The following is a 16,057-nucleotide window of genomic DNA, read 5'->3' on the forward strand; positions in this document are numbered from 1 at the left end:
AGCTGGTATAGTGTAATCTTAAGGATAAAGTTAGTAATCGACAAATAATAACAAGAAATTTCGAAAAAATTGCACAAAGTGTTCACGAGGACCTTCAAACATGATCAGTAAAAATTTATTCTTCTATCGAATGTAATAAATTCTATCCTATGGTAAAAAAATATGCGGGGTAAAGGATGTACGATTCTTCCTTCTCTTAGCTTCCTCTCCTTTTTTAGTTTCGAATATCATCGTCCCAATATATCGAGCTCGTAAAATTCTCGTGGATGAATATAAGAGATAAGACAGGGATGGGATATCGCGATCACAGGTTTGGGGGAGCTGAGGAGGCTTATGGCTTATTGGTTCAATCTAACCGTTACATTACCGAATAATTTAAAATTGATTGCGTTTTATAAAACAGGTAATCCATTTTATTAATGTTATTCTGCAAATTGTATGTTCGTTTGAAAATTTGCCGATGAAACTTTTATTGATAGTGGGAAATTGGTCGTGTGGAATGTAGAGGTTCAGATGCAGACGAGATGAATCAGGTTCGGTGGAGCATAAAATCAGCAGCATCAGGCGCATCAGGGATCGTGGCAGGCAAGAGGCAAAAGACCGATGGATGGACGGGCCAGCCGTCACGAAGCGGGCCGACGTTCCCGTACCAAACGAGATTAATAGAGATCCGCCTGTCAGCCGGACGCCTCTCCGTCTGAGCGAGATCCAGTGGCTTCCAGACGGCCAGTCTTCTCGCAGATCGCAACCTGCGTGGGCAACAACCGATCGTGATCGATCGCACGGTGCGTCCTCTCTGGACTACCGCTTTGCATGTCGTGTGCGTGCGAGTCCAAGAGTATTCCGTGTACCACGAATCTTCTAGTCATCCGCGCGCGGGTATATATAGAGTAATGAGATAACAACCACTGTGACAAATTAGCACAATTTCGTCCACGCGGCGTTCACACCTACGTCTAGAGAATATCATTAAATTCTGTACGCATTTTTCAAACGGCAAACAACTCGTGCATCCTCGATACACAAACTCGTTTCCGAATCTCGCCATCCCGTCTCGGTAAATCTTATTCGACCGATTTACGTCCATCGTTATTCGTACCGATGCGAATACAAATCACGAGGGGTCAGTGGGCCGTATTCGGTGGCTTCACGTTAGTTTGCCTCGCCAATTTACGATTAGGTAGGCACCGCATCGCACTTTTTCATTCTGATTCCTCCTCTCTGCTCCTTTCTCTTTTTATCAAGTTTTCCGCGATGTATTCAATGCTTTTATATTTCAACCGACTCTTACAAGTTACGTTTGTTAGCATACAAAATAGTAACGTTTTCGAAGAAGCATGATTCTGTTTGATATCTGCATATCGGGGTTGTTTCTGTTTCAGCCATCGGTGACCAGAATGAAGGCAACGAAGGTAGGACACACAGGGAAGAGGTTCGACAACATGTATGCTGCGCCAGACATGAGAAAATGATCGATGTTGGATACGGTAAGCGAATTTAAGAAAAAGTATGTATTAAATTCTGGCTAATGTCAGGACGGAGCATACGGACAGAGATGCACAGAAGATTGCGGAGCGGTATAACGTTGAAAAGAGATTCGGCGAGAAGTTGCGTAATTTTAGCAACCGGCTAAATGTAAGTTACGTTCCCTCGTTTCACTCTTGCCGCCCCATATTCATGAGTGGTAAATGCTGGTGGCCTTGTCGCTAGATCCGATCCGGTAAATTAATATCGGGTGTTCAATCAATTGACGCCGATCGAGAGGATGAAGCATCCGGTGACGGTGTTGTCGTGTGCCCATGATCAAAAGATTTGACCGATTTATCATTGCGAGCTATCGCATTAAAATAGCGCGGGAATCGTCGAACCGATCGCGATTCGATCTCATTACTTGATTTTGTCACAGAGAGATCAATTGCCGCTTGTAGATCGGAGGCGATCAAAGGAACGAGTCTGTGATTCGTGGAATGTTAATGCCCCTCACGGACGAATAATTAAGGTTTCGCCGAAGCGGCCGGTTCCGCGAAACGATCGAAGGAACAACCACCCTTCGAGACGCCATCAATTGACAATTAAATGATTTTGTTGATGTCTGGTATCCTCGGCTGACGCTTAAATCATCGCTATGCCCAACGTTGCACCATCTTTCTACCTTCGATTACCTGAAAAGACCAGACCGGCAACGATTATTCGACTGATTGATCGGGCGTTCACGCGGTAGTCTGGTATTTCAAGTAGATCTGGAAATAATACCATTTATAGGAACAAACACGGAAAGGTGGCAGTGAAGTAGCCGAAGGTTCACGGTAATGTGAATCACCGAAGAATCAGCGCATTCCGTGTCCCACGCGTTCGCGCCAAAAATAGCACGGTTACACTATAGACGGTTCTACCCTCTTCTTATATCTTGTCAACTTGTTTAATGTGATACAAGTCGTAAATTTTGTACGATGATCGCGAGCATTACAGAGCGGCGCCATCGGATTTACTCGCGTCTTATTTTTCGCGAGCGAACTCCACGGCACGCAGTCAACAACATCATCCTACCGGTCTACTGAAATTTCATTGAACCTCCCTGGCCACACTTTATTGCTAAGGCTAATCCCCTTTTTCGACAGTATCTTTGATTTTTATTTTCTCAGGAATATCGGGCGAAATTATCCAAATTGATGCAGGCCACTGTCGTAAACTGTGTCCACGACACGTGTTGGATGATCCAGGAGATGCGAGTCGGCCCACTGTACAGGTAAATATTTTTTCATACAGTTTTGCTTATCAGAGTTTCGGTTCAGAAAAGAATGCAGGGTTACAGAGGTACATGGATGTATGTAATCGATGACTCATGCACAGCCGCAGGATGCACCTGGTACAAAAATCTTTTTAGGTGATCCCTGCCTTGGCGCAACGGGTTTGCGACAAAAAACGCGTCGCCATTGCGGAGTTTATCGAACCGGTCGTGAAACTGTCGAATTCCTCGACCCGGAATCCTTTAAAATTCAACGTCATGGTCACGCTTATTTTACGATTAAAAAGAGAAGGAAAGGATTGGCGAACTCGCGACATCTTTGAAAAGTCAGGAACGCGTATATAGCGAAGGAACCGATCTAAGTTCGAAAAACCGAGATCGGACGTCGTGGAATTCTGTTCGGGTAGTCGAGCGGTGTGTCGAAGAAAAAAGAAAGGACGAAGCGAAAAGACCGAATTCGCAAATAAAAAAAAAAAATATCGCGATATACGTTGCCACGGCAGGTTACGTATGCCAAGGGCTATACGAAGGGCGAAAAAGGCAGGAACATCATGTAGATTTATGACGCATGGGATCGACCAATCCGCCAGCTGGAATGCGGCCACGCCAGCACCGCGCGATCGTACGATCTACGCGACTTTTACGGCGTGTGCACCCCACACTGTATCGAGAACCGCGTATCTTCGTCGATGATCATCATACACCTTTTATACATATGTACATACCTTACACATTCTATTCTCCAAAATTCATCGACAATCGTATCGCGACTAAACGATCATCGCGTGTTTCTACTTCGTTTCCATACGAATCGCAACTGTTGCCTCGAGTCCGACAGTGTTAAAACGGCAGTGGACTCTAATTAGCATGGTAAACGAACGTGTCGTAATAATTCGCGAATAATTCGAGAACGACCCTTCTTGGGGAGAAAGCTATTTTCGTCACGTGATGCAACCCGATCGGTGGTTTACGATCTTGCAGCACCCACGCTGCAGGAGAGAAACAGGCTTGAGAAGAAGAAATGTTGCACGCGATATGCAGAAAGAAGAGGATGTGTTTTGCGTCCTTGGAAGGTCGCATCGAGCCGGGTCACCGCTCCGGCGCCAGCTTGGCCAGCTACTAAATCCCGAATCGTGTTCCTGGGATCTTGAGGATGGATGTACCTGAGAACAGAATTTATTAGAAAATATTCTTAGCCAGAAATATCACCGGGGGTACAAACGAGAGAAGAAAATGGGTAGAGGCACCGATGCCTTTGCACGAACAAAGATAACGGTCGATGTTATCCCGCAGCGAGAATAATTAAATGGCCCGCGTGTCGCGAAAGAACTCGAGTACTAAAGAAAACGTCCGAACGAGAGATAACGAGGCGCGCGAATATTATAAATTCCTTCGTGGACACCATCGATACTTTCTCGCTTGGCAAACGTACGACGGAATAAAGTACGAATTCTGTGAAGTCGCGTGCTCGCTTTGCTCATTCAACATCTGTATCGATAAAATGTTCCCCCGTGTGATACATGACCAACCATTCTAGAAGCGTGTTCTTCTTCCTTACCAGCGGCAACATTTCATCCGATCCGATTAAAATATCCGAGTTTCCGTTTCGCTCATGTTCAACGTAACTCATTTGCACATTTTGTTCTTTCAGAGATGTTTCCCGGAATCGCATTGTCGTCCAAGGGCGGCAAAATTGGAGAGGGTGTCAACGATTCAAGGTGTTCGTGTGATCGAAGTCACAGAAGCTTGCGAATGCACGCCTGATTCGTCCTGTAGGCGAGAATCCTTCACGCATCTCGTACATTCTGGCACTCCTCACCAAGCCGTGATCGATGTCGGAGTATGTATGGGTCACTGTGCTAAAGGTATATCATTTTCTTTCGTTCGATATCATTCGCCCGTAATCGTTATCGATAATCGTCGATGTGTCTTTTGAAAGATCTTGGATGCAAACCGGTGAGGAACAGTACGGTTAGCATCAAAGGACCGAATGGTACGTCAAATTTCCTACGTTCGTAGTAGATAACGTAATTTCACTCGAGAATAGGTGTACTTATTACGTTACATTTTAGGGGACGAAGTGTACCAAGTGATTGAGAAATGTGGCTGCGCTGGAACATGCCACAAAATGGACCACATGGAGACCGTTTTAGACTTCAGCGAAGTGGAAATTAAGGATGGTACAAACACGACGGATGTTAGGCCAGTCGTTCGGGTAAATTTTCTACCACGCGATCTCAGATACCACTATGATCGTATTATAATTTATCGTTGACTTTGTATTTGTGCAAATAGCAAATTAATGTCGGACAATGCGTTGGGACGTGTCCAGGGAACGAGACGGAAATGTGTCTTTTGAGAGACAAAAAAGAGCCATCGAGATGCTTGGCGGGTCTGTACTCGAAGCAACATACTTGTACACCCGCCAGATTCAAAGTTCACGAATACAGGTATTCGGGGATGCAGGTTAATCATCGACGATGCAAATACAATTAAACATACATCGGTGTGGTTTTTCGTTTATTTCAGGACACGTCGTGGATCGAAGAGAGAAATTATTCAAATTACCCAATGTGCCTGTGTCTGAATAAAATAGAGAGGACCGAGAGAAGTCTGTTCGATCCAACGGGCCAATGGAACAGACTTGTAGAAACATTCAAGCTACTTTATGCGTCGCGTAAATACAAAGTACCATTTCGATGTTCCTACATGCACCGTGTATTGGTATGATAAATAAACGTACAATGACTTTCTAGAAAACGTCAACTGGCTACCTAAAACTAGTCCACGCTCGTCGTGTTCCATCCGATTCGTTCGCCGTTGTCTATCGTCATATTAAATGATTCTGCAAGTTTCACGGTAATCGAGTCAATTCTTTGAGAAACGTCTGACAAGTTTAGAATTAGTTCCAGCTATTGGTATCGTTAATTCGTCTTACGACGTAAGATGATAAAAGCGGGATTACATTTGGCAAGACGCAATAAGACGTTCAGCAAGTTGCTTTCGCGAATTTGACGCGCATTTCTACGAAAGACACGCCAACTGGCACTAGCCAACTTTGTACTTACGACTATTCCCTAGCTCGTTCCCGTTTCGTCTTGCGCTCACATACGAATAATGCAACAAAAAGAACGAGGTCGAAGCCGGTGCTCGATGTTCGAACGCGGAGGCGAAAATACACGCTGACACCCTCGCGAGATCCGTCATCGTCCTCGTAGGAAAACAACCGATTATTCGCGACATCTAAATATCGCTGCGTGGCCACATGACTCGCCACTCACGAATCTACGGAATTTAGGAAGCGTGAGCTTTTTTTAATAGCCCCGCGATGTCATCATCTCGTTCCTGGTGGGTTTCGTACGCTTCGCAATGCTATCGTGTATAATCGACCTTTATCGGTTTTTGTCCTTTCCTCGTATCTATTTTTTAATCGCACAACTATTTTGTTTCCAGAGAAACGCAAAATTTCTTACCTAAAAATACAAATGTTTCAAGCGTAAAAAATTTCAAAAAGCAATAACTTCTCGACAGCTAAAAGAAACGGAATGCGCACTCGATGGTCCAGCTTGATCGAAGATGATCTAGGATGGGTTAATAAGAAGCAAATGGGGGAAAAGAAAAGTCACATTTTCGAGTCGTGTTGAGTCGCGTCGAGTCGCGTAGCGTCGCGTCGGTGTCCCGTGAGAGAAGCCGATGTCGCTGCGGGGAGCAACGCGGGGGAGGCAACTCCCGGCATAGCATAAAGGTGACTCCTCGCAGCCAAGACCTCCCATATGCTACTTAGCGTTCCGTTCGGTTCGGCAAACCTCCTGTCCGCTAGCAGAGAAGGTGTCCGCTCCTTCCTCCGCTAAGAAGCGTTTGTCACTGACTTAACGTAGATTCGGTCGATGTTACACACTGTCATCGAGCTTTCGATTCTTCAAACGAACCCGGAGAGATCAGCATCGTTGGTAGTCGTCGTCGTCGTCGTGTGTTTCGAGCCCACTTTCGGACCTGTTCTCCATTCTGACCAACGATCCATATACGAGAATGATATCGAGTGACGTTCGGTTTTTTCTTTTGGCGATACTCTTCCTATCGTGTACTTTCAACGTACACGCACACCCGAATCGCTTCTCCGAAGATGATAATCCCAACGAGGAAGAACTTGTCAACTCCTGGTCTTTGGATGACTTAAACGAAGGAAGCGAGCACGATGCTCGTCGGGACGAGGCTCTAGAAAAACTACAACAGGTCCGTCTCCAGATAATTGTGTCGTATGCCTTGCTGTTTGTGTGAGACTTGGTGAAAACAGAACTTTTGTTTTCGAAGGGTCAAAAATATGAGTGAAACGACTAAGTAAATCCCATTTACGGAAGTCGCGTGTTTCGAACGACCGCGTTAACCAGTCGATGAAATCGTTACAGGTTCTTGGTATCCGGAGTCACAGCGAGAAAACAGGACGTCGCAAGGTGCCACCGCAATTTATGGTGGAACTGTATAATAACGTAGCAGATCCCAGTGGTGTCACGCGTGGCAAAAATCCATACAATGCCAAGGTTGTCCGCAGCTTCATCGAAAGAGGTAAACCTCTAACCACTTCCATAGCGTAGGTCATCGTTTCGTCTGCGATCGAAATTTTCACTAAAACAAAAACTTTTACGCAGATACCACCTTATCGCGATTCTACTTCTTCAACATCACGGGTTTAGAGATGGACGAATCTGTTTTGGAGGCAGAGCTTCATCTTTATCGGAAGAGAACACCTTTGAAAATTATGCATCCATCCACTTTAGCTTCACCCTATTATTTGGTAAGTATACGTGAATCGCAATTTGTCGACTTTTTAAGGATTCGGATAACGAATATATCTTCCTTTAGATAAGAGTATATCAAGTCTTGGATGAGAAAAGTTTAGACGTGCCCGATCTTCACAGGCTGTTGAACGTTAGATACGTCGGGGCACACGCGTCCGGTTGGCAGGCAAGTTTCAAGATAATGGAATTTTTAGAAAATACTATATTTTCTCGCTGTACTAAGCATTCGACATTTTTCATCAGATATTCAATGTAAAACAAGCGGTTCTTGCCTGGTTAACTGGAGAACCAAATCTTGGTCTCTTGGTAATGGCTTCCACTTTGTTCGAGGATCAAGTGACTGTAGAGTTTTCCCGGCGAAACGAGTACCATCATAGCAAACAACCGATCTTGGTACTCTTTGATGACGACGGGAAAGGACACCGTGGCGAACGTGGCAACAACGAGAGCGAAGAAACATCCTACGAGGACGAAGACGAGAAGAACGATTTGAAGAACGAGTACGGTGAAAAGAACGCCGAGAAACGCGATCGAGGAAAAGGTCAACCGGAAGAGACTCGATGGGAAAACGAGAATAAATCCGAATACTTTCAAAGGCAGAAAAGAACGCAAATAGGAGAACACGATGTAGTGACACAGACTGCTCGGGTAACCCGAGATTTTGCAGAAGAGACGCCCAAACGACGTCGAAGGGAAACCATTTCCTCTTCAAGAAAATTAAAGAAAAACGTTTATTCGCACGGCTTGACCTCGATGGACATATATCAACGAGCGATACGCCGCGAAAGAATGGGAGAAAGAGTTCGTCAAAGGCCAATGTCTTTGTCGAATGAAAATTTCCGTGAGAAACGGTCAATTAAAAGTCACGCTTCCGTTCGACAAAATGTCACCGAATGTACGAGGCACGAGCTCTACGTCGACTTTAAAGAAATCGGTCTTTCCTCCTCTATCATCGCTCCGCTCGGTTATTCCGCCTATCATTGCAAAGGCATCTGCGAATCGCCATTGAGTCAAGATCAACAGCCGACAAATCACGCGACTATTCAGGGAATCGTTCACAAAATGGGACTGGTGAAGGGGGTTGAGAGACCTTGCTGCGTACCCACGAAACTATTGGGCACAACCATTCTATTCTTTGATGACAATGAAAACGTGGTCCTGAAAGTTTATCAAGACATGATAGCGGATCGTTGCGGATGTCGTTAAGGATCTCATGGTTTTTTTATTCCCCTTGTGAAGGAAGAAGCAGCCGAAGCGTCAAAGTATGTGTTAATGGTATTGAAAAGAAGAAGAATGCGTGAATATGTATGTGAGGAAAGAGAAAGAAAAAGTGGGAGTGCGCGCGAGAAAGAGAGAAAGAAAGAGAGCGAATGTAAGAGTGGCAGAATATCTGAATCAGGTAAAAATGATTTTTACGCATTAGCACGAGAGTCATTCCTAAAGATTCGTCTGAAGATCGCCGTTTAATTGACGTCCCAACATTGTACATAAGAACATTCCTAAATTCGCGTAGAACTAAGCGTATCAATGATTAGAATGTGTCTATATCATAGCCTATATCTTCATTAAATTATTATTATAACCACACGTAGGGAATTTATCGTCTCGATCATTGTATATACTACTGTGTCGTAAAATGAGTTAGAGTTATTTATATTTTAATTATGACAAATAAAACGAGTATTTAAGCTATCGAGCCGTCTTTACGCTTAATATGTAACTCGCTCCTTCTCACACTATCACGATCGAACGAGATTCGCTCTACGAACCGTAGGTTCTATATTTGGAAGGATGGTATGTATTGCTTCCATCGTGATACATTTGAAATTACTTATTTTAATAAATCGCGTGTCATCCCTCCCCCAAATAAACGAAGCCGGTCGAACGGACGAGCGAGCGAATCAAATCGAGCGGCTCGGACATAACGAAGCAATTTTCTTAGAAGAAGAAGTTTCGTTGGCTGAGCGACGAAATCGAGGCGTAAATTTTATGAGCGGGCCAATAAAATAAACGTGACGGTAACAGTGCTCGAGACGATGACTTTGGCGCCACTGGATGCAGAAAAACAGTCGTGGAATGTCAGCGCTACCGGTGTTAAACGTTGCCCCTTTTACCTTCTTTTGCAATCCGGTATCGGTGGCGCTCAACGATCTACGAGTAAGTAAACGATGTTGAATCGAAATCGGGTTGCATGTCGACCCATCGAGAAATCTCGCGCTAATGGCAGTTCCTGTACGGTTCCGAATTTCTGTCGTTGATACTTTTACGATACGGCCTTTCGCTTTTTCTTTCTCTCTTCATTCGTAACGATGCGGTTCCCATTTTATTTCGTCGCTGGAATTCATAGCATGGCCAGGAACGTAAACAGATTAGTTTAACGACCCCTTTGGAATCCACGATGCAATCGCGGATCGGTTTAGAATATAATATATATACGTATCTCTGCGCTTTCTAGGACAGGCAGAATCCACGTGGAACGCTGCGTGAAACAAACAGTGAAGAATCGGATGAAATTATGGACGATTAGGCTATTAGGCGATCTCGATTGCCGGCTACCATCCTCTCTACCTGTCTTCCTGCTTTCTTGTTAGTTCCCTTTGAAATCGTTGCACGCGCATAAATTTCCACCCACGCCTCCCACCGAGTTGACCAATTTGTCCGAGGAATAATTTTAGGTTTCTCTTCCAACTCCTTTCTAACTGCCTCCGGTTCCACACGCGATAGTTTGTCATGGCAAGAATCAAAGAAGAAATAGAGATATTCAAACGAAAATACTGAAACGATAAATAAGCTGATCGACGATGAAAAGAAGCAGCGCTTTCGACGTGATGCGGGAATTTACATATTTGCGAGCGACCGATCGTTCGCGTGCCATCGTACTGCATTCCGTGTGCGTGCATCTCCAGTTATATTTAATCCATGGTGGGTGTATTTTCGAATTCGCCCGCCTAAAAATAGCCAAAACGCGTTCCATTGCATTCCAACACTGTATTTAGATCCTTGATATCGTAATACGTGTCATCCATGTTCGTGACAGTCGAGCAGAATCTTACCCACTTATTTGCCCTGCTTTTACATAAGTACTAGGTCTCTGGCAAAAGACACGAACCGCATGGAAATTACAACACCTGAAAATTCGATGATCGTTCGTACTTTTTTCCAACGTTATATGTATATATTTGAAGAAACGGAGAGGAATGATTAGAACATCTCAGGGAAACGTAGTTGCTGAAAGGGTTAATGATGCTTGGAGATTGGAAGAGTATCGGTGTAAAGAGGGGAGGCTAGAGCAACGTAGAACAAGCGAGGGAAATGGAGAGGAGAAAACGAGGTAAAACGGAACCGGTGTAAAAAGAAAAGAAAAAGCGATAGGGCGGGAACTGCCGCTAAGTAAGAAACCCTAAGCCGTGAACTGTACCACGGCCTGTACAATGACGTAGTGTTCTGTCATCCGGAGCGCTACCTCTCCAGCCTCTCCACTACCACTGCTTGGCCATTATAGTGGGACAGAACTTCACGAGTTCACAACTATACATATAGTGGTAGGCCTTTGAACGGTGCGCGCCTCGTGCCTCGTGTATGCTGTGTTTCTTCCTTTCCGTCGCCTGTTCTTTGTCGTTTTTTCATCGCTTTTCTCCCGTTTTCGTTCACGCGTTTACATATCTCTTTTTTACTTACCTATAGTCTTTACTTGCGTGACGCTTCATCTAGTGCAGACGCGATGGTCGATCAATCCACCGATCGTTTTTTATCGCTCCTGAACGTTTGTAAACAAACAGACCGACAATAACGTCGTTACATTGTCTGCCTATAAGTCATTCAAGAATCAAATAGAGAGGGATGAAACGTCCCACGAATACATCAATTTCGTGGAAACCTTCGCTGGGTATATTGGATGCGCGCTGAACAAAACAAAACAAAACAAAAACAAAAGTAATTTTCTACAATTAAGTATTCGTCGAGAAGACATTATGAGGAATCGTTGATGACGAACATGACAGTCTCGGCCTTTGTATACTGCATTCTCGTTCTCCAATTGACGTTAATTGTTTCGATCGTGCACACGGGCAGTCGTCAAGTAAGTAACATATTAGCGCATTAAGTTTCACGCGAATATTATTATAAATACCTATTTGAATCATACTTTCGTTAACGGGAGGACAGATTCATTTTTTTATCGAGTGATTTTCGCGGTGAACGAAAACGCGGGAAACTGATATTTTATCCACACGCCGATTGGCTGCTACGCCATTGAATGGGAAACGGTCTCACAACGAACGCTTCCAAGAAGTAGAAATGTTTTGTGTCTCACGGATCGGCGAGAGTATTCCATTTCGCTCCGTTTCGTTCCAGCGTGTATTGCCGTGTCCCTTTTCCATGCGAGAGCCTCGTATCTCATCGACGAGCCAAACACGGCTTCTTTTGATGTTGTGCCGACCACCGTTACCCTCCTCTGTCAGGAACGTTCAAATAACCCCTGTACCTCGAATCCACTCTATTTGAATTGCGCTAGATCGGCTGTTTAGACGTTTCTTTTCCCGCGAATAATCGATAAATTTGCTCCTTTTCTTCTCATAGATTGATGATCATGAAATCACTGGAGATTTGGAAGTCGCCGTGTATCAAAAACCGATTTCGGGTCTATTTCACCCATCTTGGATGAACGGTCAGTTGATTCGAAGCAAACGAAACGAGCAGCTCGAAGAAGAGACGATTCCTACGAGACACGCGAAACATCGGAAGCGACGTCGCTGTAGGAATCGATCGACGTGTCTTCGAAACACATCTGCGATCAGGCTGTCTTTTCTGTGGGACAATGGCACGGCGCCAATAGACCAAACATCTAAAGAGACAAAAGAAGATCCTGATGAAAACAACACGCTTATAGAGGTCGACGAAGAATCACGCAACGATGGTGTGCAGGTAATGATTTGTAATATTGGAGTTGCGTAGATCTTCGAGGGAAGTAAAAATAAACTGGATTACATTTTTTTCCCGGCACGCAGGAATCGTACAATAGAACCAAAGGGGAGGATTACGATGTAACCGATATCGACGAGGAGAAAGGTAGAATCGATTCAGCGGAAAAAAGTTTTATCATGACAGAGAGAAACGATCTTAACGAACGATCTATTTCTACTGAAATTCAGTTAGAAAGTCAAAACCAATCTTTCGAAAGAAAAGATCGAACCAAAAATGATGAATTCTTCGAGAATATAGATTACACGGACGAAATGAATTCTTCCTCCACTTACCCGGCCATCGACGATCAAGTTATGTTCCACGATAGCCTAAGCGTTATCGTGAGCAAATTATTTCAAAATCTGCGAAACGTTAGTGCAGCGGACGGACAGAAAATTTTCAAGGAGCTGGATTTTGTGAACGGCACGAACGAAGATCCTTGTCAGAAGTGGCTAGACAGCAAGGATAAGCTCGAGCAAATCTTCTTAGGTATGAACTCGACATTCATAGTGTTGTAAACACGGTGCCTGGTTTCTCGAACTCGCCGTTACAGGTGGTCTAGCGTCGTTACCCGCCTGTCCGTGCCTATACCCGAACAATATCTTTTACGAAGACAAAATTTGGGATCAGAAGCGAATGAAGTATTTCAGGTGGAGAGACGTTAGTGGTAGCTCTCAAAGACTCGATGTCTATAAACCTGGAGCCACTTACTGCGTGCGCTCGTTTTTGACGCAAGGAAGCGGAAGCGCCGCAGCTCAACACTGTTGCTATGACCATCAGAGGAAGCTCTTGACCCGTGGTTCCGGTGCTGGTACTCCATACTTTGTCAGTCCTGAGATATCGCCTATACTGCACGAGAGAATTGACGTGTTGCCTTGGAGGCTTTGCAAGGGTGACTTTTCCAGGTCTTTCACTTACAAGCATATTATCTACGATTAACGCTCGGCGAATTCGCATTTTTCATTTTCCAACGATTGGGGACCGGAGACGCGAATTCCCGTCTTTCATACTTCATGCGGTATCCTATAAAAATATTAACTACTGTGAAATAAAACAGTAAGAAAAGCAATGGATGCTATAAGTGGATGCTATATATGCACTTTTACATTACATGTTTGAATAATACGAAACCGTTGTCAATATATTAGATATAATATTGCTTGCCGGAAAGTTCTTTTCAATTGCTCCAAAAACATGCGGAAATTCAAGCTATATGGTTGTCAGAGCAGCCGGTCCTCAAAGTGTTAAGATAATACTGTACTTTTTATTTGTGCAACTTACAATATGATTGAAATTATAGATACAACGGAGTAAGACCACCAAACAATGACAACGCGTGTGAGGCGAATCCTGATGACGAGGAATATCAACGACAAATCGATGACACCAAGCATTATTAAACTGCTATCCTTTAGGATGCAATATCTATGATACAAGATACCTGAAACAAGTTCCAATGAGATTGTATTTCCGTTGAGTTGCTTTAATGCGCGTAAAGAATGTATCTATAGTGAAATACACGTATAGTGAATATAGTGAATACAACGTAGCGTTGTTAATTTTACCTTTCGTATTACGATTTGAGCTTATTTCTAAACAGTATCCTTTTAATATGTCGTTTAAAAAGACGCGCTCTAATCAAAGGGTACTTGGAACCGGTTTTGACCGTTCCACTGGCGCGTTTCCAGTCACGTTTCTCGCGCTACTTCCCGAACGAAAGAGGGGAGCAAGGCGAATGCAGGAACGAACAAAGTCGATTCACCGCTCGAGTCAGCAGGCCGTTCAGTTGTTATGGTTACTGCTCGCAAACACGGGTTTTATTTGCCTCTAATAATAAGTTAAGCTTAATATTCAAAGTCAATGAACAATTATGGATTGGGCCGCGGATTTAGAAATTACCTCGAAAAAAGTAAGTTTTTAAATATTCACCCTTGTCCATTGTACACATTTCTTGTATTCGATTGCTGGTAACAACAGAGCGGTTAAGTTAAAAGAAAAATATTGATTTTCAGCTTTTGCCTCGTCTTGGTAGGAGATCGACGCATAACATCGTACAAGAAGATTCGAAACTAGACGATGATCTTTTGGAAAGCCCTGTATCGTCATCCTCTGTGAAATCGGCGCAACCACCTGTAGCGCCCCCACGTACCAGAAAAACAGGATGGGGTGACGAACTGAAAAGCGGGAAGTAAGTTGTCTTGCGGTAATCTGTGGTTTCAGCGAGAAATGTTTCATGCAGTTTTCACTTACCCTCTTTTGGTTATGACTTTAGGATACGTGGATCGTCGAGCATCATCGAACAGTGAGTATAACGAATAAAGTTAAAGAATCGGGCATCCGTAGTCGCTGATAGACTGTTTCTTAGGGAACGCTCTCGGGGGACGGAGAAGGACGACGTGATTGACGGTGAAAATTAATTTGAAATCGTTTAAAATGTAAAAGTTCTGCTGTTAACAGGGTTATACTTTCTAGATATTCCTGTTATACCGGATTTGGATGAAATTCAGGAGGATAATACTTTGTCCGATTTAGTAAATACACCAACGTAGGTATCATTGTGAAGTTTGTTGCAAAAATTCAGTTACTTTCAATTCGGTATTCCGTAGGGTGAACGTGAACAGAGTCGCTGCGTATAAAGAACTTGATACGGATTTGGTAAAAAATGCCGCATTCATGTCTCTAAATGGCGTTAATCTTTCTCTTCTAGCAGAGAAATTATACAATGAAAATCTAACAAAAGAGCCGGATGAAGTATGGAATTGGAATCTTCTTTTCACTCAGGTTGCATCTGAAGTAAATAGCGAAACGCGAAAAAATCTTGTTACTTAGATTTTATACTTATTGTTCGGGATTTGGAGTAGCCGTCTGTTTATGACTTGGACAGCACCTCTGCCTTCTTTGGGAAAGTCCGAATTTCCTATCTCCCAAGTTATAAACTTTACGATGCGGACCTCATTAAAAGGTTAATAAACACCTAAATGCCCGATGGATCAGGTCTAAAGTAAACATCTTGTATCAAGCAGCAATACTAGAAGATATGCGCCAGCGAGTGTACACAATTAAACCATGGAAAACCGGGGACGGAAAGTTAGTATATAAGGATCAAACGAAGCTTCTGGAAACAGTATTAACAGAATCTTACAACAGTCTTCATCAAAGCGTCACACTCTTCGTGTTACAGTATACCGTATTCTGTATCTTAACTTGCAAATACATAACCTAAACATACTACATACTTGGCATCTTTAATTTACCTCCTCGTTGAACGTTAATCTCATTCAAGGTTTGCGATATCAACCGATCAGTTGCACCTGACTGATCACCACTTAGTTGAGAATTCGTAACACTTATCACTGTTTTATCGTATAAATAAAGCTAAAAAACATGCAAAAACATTATCTTCCTCCTTTTATTTTTATCCGTATGAAATCAGTTTGTATGTTTTGTAAAATTTATAACAAAAAAATGAAAGCAACGAAAGAAAAAAAACATGGCATACTGCTTATCCTGCAGTGCCTGTATATGGAAGCGATAAATTTATTTAACCTCGTCT

The 16,057-nt window shown here is 43.5% G+C and overlaps 3 protein-coding genes and 1 long non-coding RNA gene across 8 annotated transcripts; 3 read left to right on the forward strand and 1 right to left on the reverse strand.

Annotated features, from left to right (window-relative positions):
- Nucleotides 1–549: 549 nt before the first annotated feature.
- Nucleotides 550–9,234, forward strand: LOC117164894 (uncharacterized). Its single transcript, XM_033348312.2, has 12 exons — nt 550–785; nt 1,383–1,487; nt 2,643–2,746; nt 4,398–4,611; nt 4,686–4,739; nt 4,819–4,961; nt 5,042–5,208; nt 6,775–6,979; nt 7,153–7,309; nt 7,393–7,538; nt 7,607–7,708; nt 7,786–9,234. Exons 1-12 carry the CDS (start codon nt 608–610, stop codon nt 8,746–8,748), a joined length of 2,538 nt encoding a protein of 845 aa, XP_033204203.2. The 5' UTR covers nt 550–607; the 3' UTR covers nt 8,749–9,234.
- A 305-nt stretch (nt 9,235–9,539) lies between these two features.
- On the forward strand, nt 9,540–14,049 carry LOC117164881 (uncharacterized). 4 transcript variants are annotated; one of them, XM_076620657.1, is made up of 6 exons: nt 9,609–9,699; nt 9,998–10,464; nt 12,121–12,465; nt 12,549–12,993; nt 13,058–13,409; nt 13,805–14,049. In XM_076620657.1, the coding sequence occupies exons 2-6, from the start codon at nt 10,462–10,464 to the stop codon at nt 13,902–13,904; spliced, it is 1,245 nt and encodes a 414-aa protein (XP_076476772.1). In that variant the 5' UTR covers nt 9,609–9,699; nt 9,998–10,461; the 3' UTR covers nt 13,905–14,049. The 4 variants fall into 4 exon arrangements, with proteins under 4 accessions (XP_033204182.2, XP_076476773.1, XP_076476772.1 ...); XM_033348291.2 differs by lacking the exon at nt 9,998–10,464 and having other exon boundaries at nt 9,540–9,699; XM_076620658.1 differs by lacking the exon at nt 9,998–10,464 and having other exon boundaries at nt 9,540–9,699; nt 13,058–13,396.
- A 146-nt stretch (nt 14,050–14,195) lies between these two features.
- LOC117164895 (uncharacterized) lies at nt 14,196–14,881 on the reverse strand. The gene is made up of 3 exons (XR_013058968.1): nt 14,755–14,881; nt 14,404–14,678; nt 14,196–14,331 (listed from the first exon to the last, which is right to left on the reverse strand). It is a non-coding gene; the product is annotated as an uncharacterized LOC117164895 (long non-coding RNA).
- On the forward strand, nt 14,254–15,735 carry IFT43 (intraflagellar transport 43). Of its 2 annotated transcripts, none has more exons than XM_033348307.2 (6): nt 14,254–14,413; nt 14,517–14,692; nt 14,777–14,806; nt 14,858–14,910; nt 14,977–15,049; nt 15,111–15,735. In XM_033348307.2, exons 1-6 carry the CDS (start codon nt 14,375–14,377, stop codon nt 15,331–15,333), a joined length of 594 nt encoding a protein of 197 aa, XP_033204198.1. In that variant the 5' UTR covers nt 14,254–14,374; the 3' UTR covers nt 15,334–15,735. The 2 variants fall into 2 exon arrangements, with proteins under 2 accessions (XP_033204198.1, XP_033204199.1); XM_033348308.2 differs by having other exon boundaries at nt 14,870–14,910.
- Nucleotides 15,736–16,057: the final 322 nt, after the last annotated feature.

The sequence above is a fragment of the Bombus vancouverensis genome, chromosome 8, assembly GCF_051014615.1.
Source record: "Bombus vancouverensis nearcticus chromosome 8, iyBomVanc1_principal, whole genome shotgun sequence".
Classification (NCBI taxonomy): domain Eukaryota; kingdom Metazoa; phylum Arthropoda; class Insecta; order Hymenoptera; family Apidae; genus Bombus; species Bombus vancouverensis.

Coding starts and splice junctions, on each gene's coding strand:
- LOC117164894 (XM_033348312.2), top strand. CDS start 608: ATGGACGGGCCAGCCGTCACGAAGCGGGCCGACGTTCCCGTACCAAAC. Junction 1,488..2,642: donor AATGATCGATGTTGGATACG/GTAAGCGAATTT, acceptor TTATTTTCTCAG/GAATATCGGGCGAAATTATC. Junction 2,747..4,397: donor CGAGTCGGCCCACTGTACAG/GTAAATATTTTT, acceptor TTGTTCTTTCAG/AGATGTTTCCCGGAATCGCA.
- LOC117164881 (XM_033348291.2), top strand. CDS start 9,598: ATGCAGAAAAACAGTCGTGGAATGTCAGCGCTACCGGTGTTAAACGTT. Junction 9,700..12,120: donor TGGCGCTCAACGATCTACGA/GTAAGTAAACGA, acceptor TTCTTCTCATAG/ATTGATGATCATGAAATCAC. Junction 12,994..13,057: donor GCTCGAGCAAATCTTCTTAG/GTATGAACTCGA, acceptor TCGCCGTTACAG/GTGGTCTAGCGTCGTTACCC.
- IFT43 (XM_033348307.2), top strand. CDS start 14,375: ATGGATTGGGCCGCGGATTTAGAAATTACCTCGAAAAAA. Junction 14,807..14,857: donor TCGTCGAGCATCATCGAACA/GTGAGTATAACG, acceptor AGTCGCTGATAG/ACTGTTTCTTAGGGAACGCT. Junction 14,911..14,976: donor GAAGGACGACGTGATTGACG/GTGAAAATTAAT, acceptor TATACTTTCTAG/ATATTCCTGTTATACCGGAT.